At 38.8% G+C, this 2500-nt stretch overlaps 1 protein-coding gene across 1 annotated transcript in view; it reads left to right on the forward strand.

Moving 5' to 3' along the window:
• LOC145495826 (pre-mRNA-processing factor 6-like) overlaps positions 1-2500 on the forward strand; it is a 34389-nt gene that overhangs the window by 1904 nt on the left and 29985 nt on the right. Inside the window, exons 1-2 of the mRNA XM_081475411.1 lie at positions 1-956; positions 1096-1155. The exon at positions 1-956 is cut by the window's left edge and continues 1904 nt beyond it. Coding sequence (XP_081331537.1) covers positions 877-956; positions 1096-1155 — 140 coding nt within the window. The 5' untranslated portion in view covers positions 1-876. The remainder of the gene's footprint in view (positions 957-1095; positions 1156-2500) is intronic.

Raw genomic sequence — 2500 nt, forward strand, 5'->3', positions numbered from 1 at the left:
TTCAGTGCTTTGGGTACCCAAAACACTAGGGATTTGTGACAGCGTTCGGGGTAGTTCAGGGGGAGGGACGGGGAATTTTGTTGAATGACGATATTTTGAATGTCCGGGAACTTTATTGTTGAATAAAAATAATTGTGGTTGAAGTTGAACAAATAATTTTGTTGAATGCAATTATTTTTGGTTGAAGTTGAACAAATATTTTTGTTGAATGAAAATAATCTGTGTTGAAGTTGAACAAATATTGTTGTTGAATGAAATTATTTTCGGTTGAAGTTGAACAAATATTTTTGTTGAATGAAATTATTTTTGGTTGAAGTTGAACAAATAGTTTTGTTGAATGAAAATAATTTGGGTTGAAGTTGAAAGAAAATGCGTATCGTCGAATATAAATATAAAATGTTGAATATAAATATATGTTGTTGAACATAAATATAAGTTGTTGAATATGAAGGTCCAAGTTGTTGAATTTTGCAACATTTGGCTAACCATAGTCCTTAGACTCCTAAAATCTCAGACTGCGTCATTCTCGGAGACCCCGGGGCATGACCGTCTGGGTATCTTGAGCTAAAATATCATGAAAGGCCTTTGTGGAGTATGGATCGTTGCTGGTATGGGACATCACATGTCCTGTTTTGTTTTGGTTTGGTTTGGTTTGGTTTCTGTCGCCTTGGGAATTTTTCCGCCCTAGATTACGAGTACCTCTTTCGCTTAGTCCGTCGTTGCGTAGTCTACTTCCGCCCAGATCTCCTCATACTTTCCGTGAGTAGAGTCGGCGTTACGCGTGGTTTATACTGGTCAGTGGCTGTCTTTCGAGACGTTACGATTACGAGGCTACGTCGGCCATTTTGAAAGAGCAAAACTCGGTTGTTACTGAAAATGTCTTTATTGAATAAGAAAAAAAAGTCTTTTATTGGAGTACCTGCGCCTCTCGGATATGTACCTGGCCTTGGAAGAGGGTAAGTATCGAATTAAGGTTGCGACAAAAACTTGATCTTTCCAACTGTAGGTTTTTGCACGAGCTTACACGACCTCCCTGCTTTACGATCATTATTCTAACTTCTACTTTCTAGTCTAATCTTGTTTTCATTTTTGCAGTGCGACAGGTTTCACCACTCGTTCAGATATCGGTCCTGCTAGGGATGCTACAGATATAAGGTGAGAACTTTGCTTGGTGGTTTATGAAAATTTATCAAGCCCATCGTATTTTCCGGTGTTACGTTTTCGACCCATGCATGTTTTGTCATAATTTTATCAGCCACACACTGTCATGCATAATTCGCCTTCCATTCAACAAGCTGCCTAATTTTAGTACAGTCGAACCTCGATTATCCGGACCTCGATTATCCGGACTATTCGATTATCCGGACTTTTTTCTATGGTCCCAATTTTTTCATGAATATTAATTAGTTGTGATCTTGAAAACTCAAAGTCGCAAAAAGCCAAATAATCCTTTCAAAAGACTGTTGAAGCAGCATATTATCCTGTGCGCTTTTCAAAATTCGTAAGTGCGACGAGACAAAGAAATATTCTGATGCGTTCAGCTGAAATCTGATTGGCTCAATTGTTTTGTTACCAAGGGAATTTCATGCTTGATTAGTTCCTTCCGTGTGGGTTATGTAAAGACACGAGCGATCGATCGTAAACTCAAATCAAAAACATGTCTACGAAGCGAAAGCGAGCCGTTCTATCGATTAAAGATAAGCAGATAATTATTTCACGTTTGGATAAAGGAGAGAAAGGAACAAATTTAGCTCAAGAATTTGGCATCAGCAAGCAGCAGATCTCTGACATACAGAAGAACAAAGACAACATCCTAAAATTCACTGACAGCATCGAGACAAGCAAAGGGTTAAAACGAAAGTCCCTGAAGCTGGCAGATGATGAGCAGTTGGATAAAGCCCTGTACGCCTGGTTTATTCAACAAAGATCTACTGGGACACCGATTTCAGGTCCGCTTCTTCAAGAGAAAGCGAAACATTTCTCTACGCAGTTAAACACAGAGATGGTTGATCGCGAATTCAAACCATCAACTGGCTGGCTAGAAAAGTTTAAAACACGGCGTCGATAAAACCTGGATCGGACCGGACCGGACCGGATCACGGATCGGATCACGGACCGGATCACGGATCAGATCACGGATCGGATCATGGATCGGATCAAGAAAAAAAATCCAAAATTTTGTTGAGCAAATTGCACTAGAGTGACTACTGTGAGCAGAACGTTTTATTTAATTCAGGTGTGATATTCCTTTATTCTTTTATAATATCAAGTCAACTGGGAGCTGGTCACAGATCAATTTTTTTCAGGCTGTTGGGTTTTGATTGTGATGATCAATCATGTCTTCATATCTTTCTCCGCAGTTCAGATAAATGATATTTCGTGTAATCACTTGCATCAAAGGTAAACTGTCATAAAACGAGTCAGTATGGTAATAATAGGACGAACGTATGAATAGAAACACAAAAACTAAAAACACTAAAAAATTAAACACCTGATGATT

This window comes from Orbicella franksi, chromosome 8, assembly GCF_964199315.1.
Source record: "Orbicella franksi chromosome 8, jaOrbFran1.1, whole genome shotgun sequence".
NCBI classification, from domain to species: Eukaryota; Metazoa; Cnidaria; class Anthozoa; order Scleractinia; family Merulinidae; genus Orbicella; species Orbicella franksi.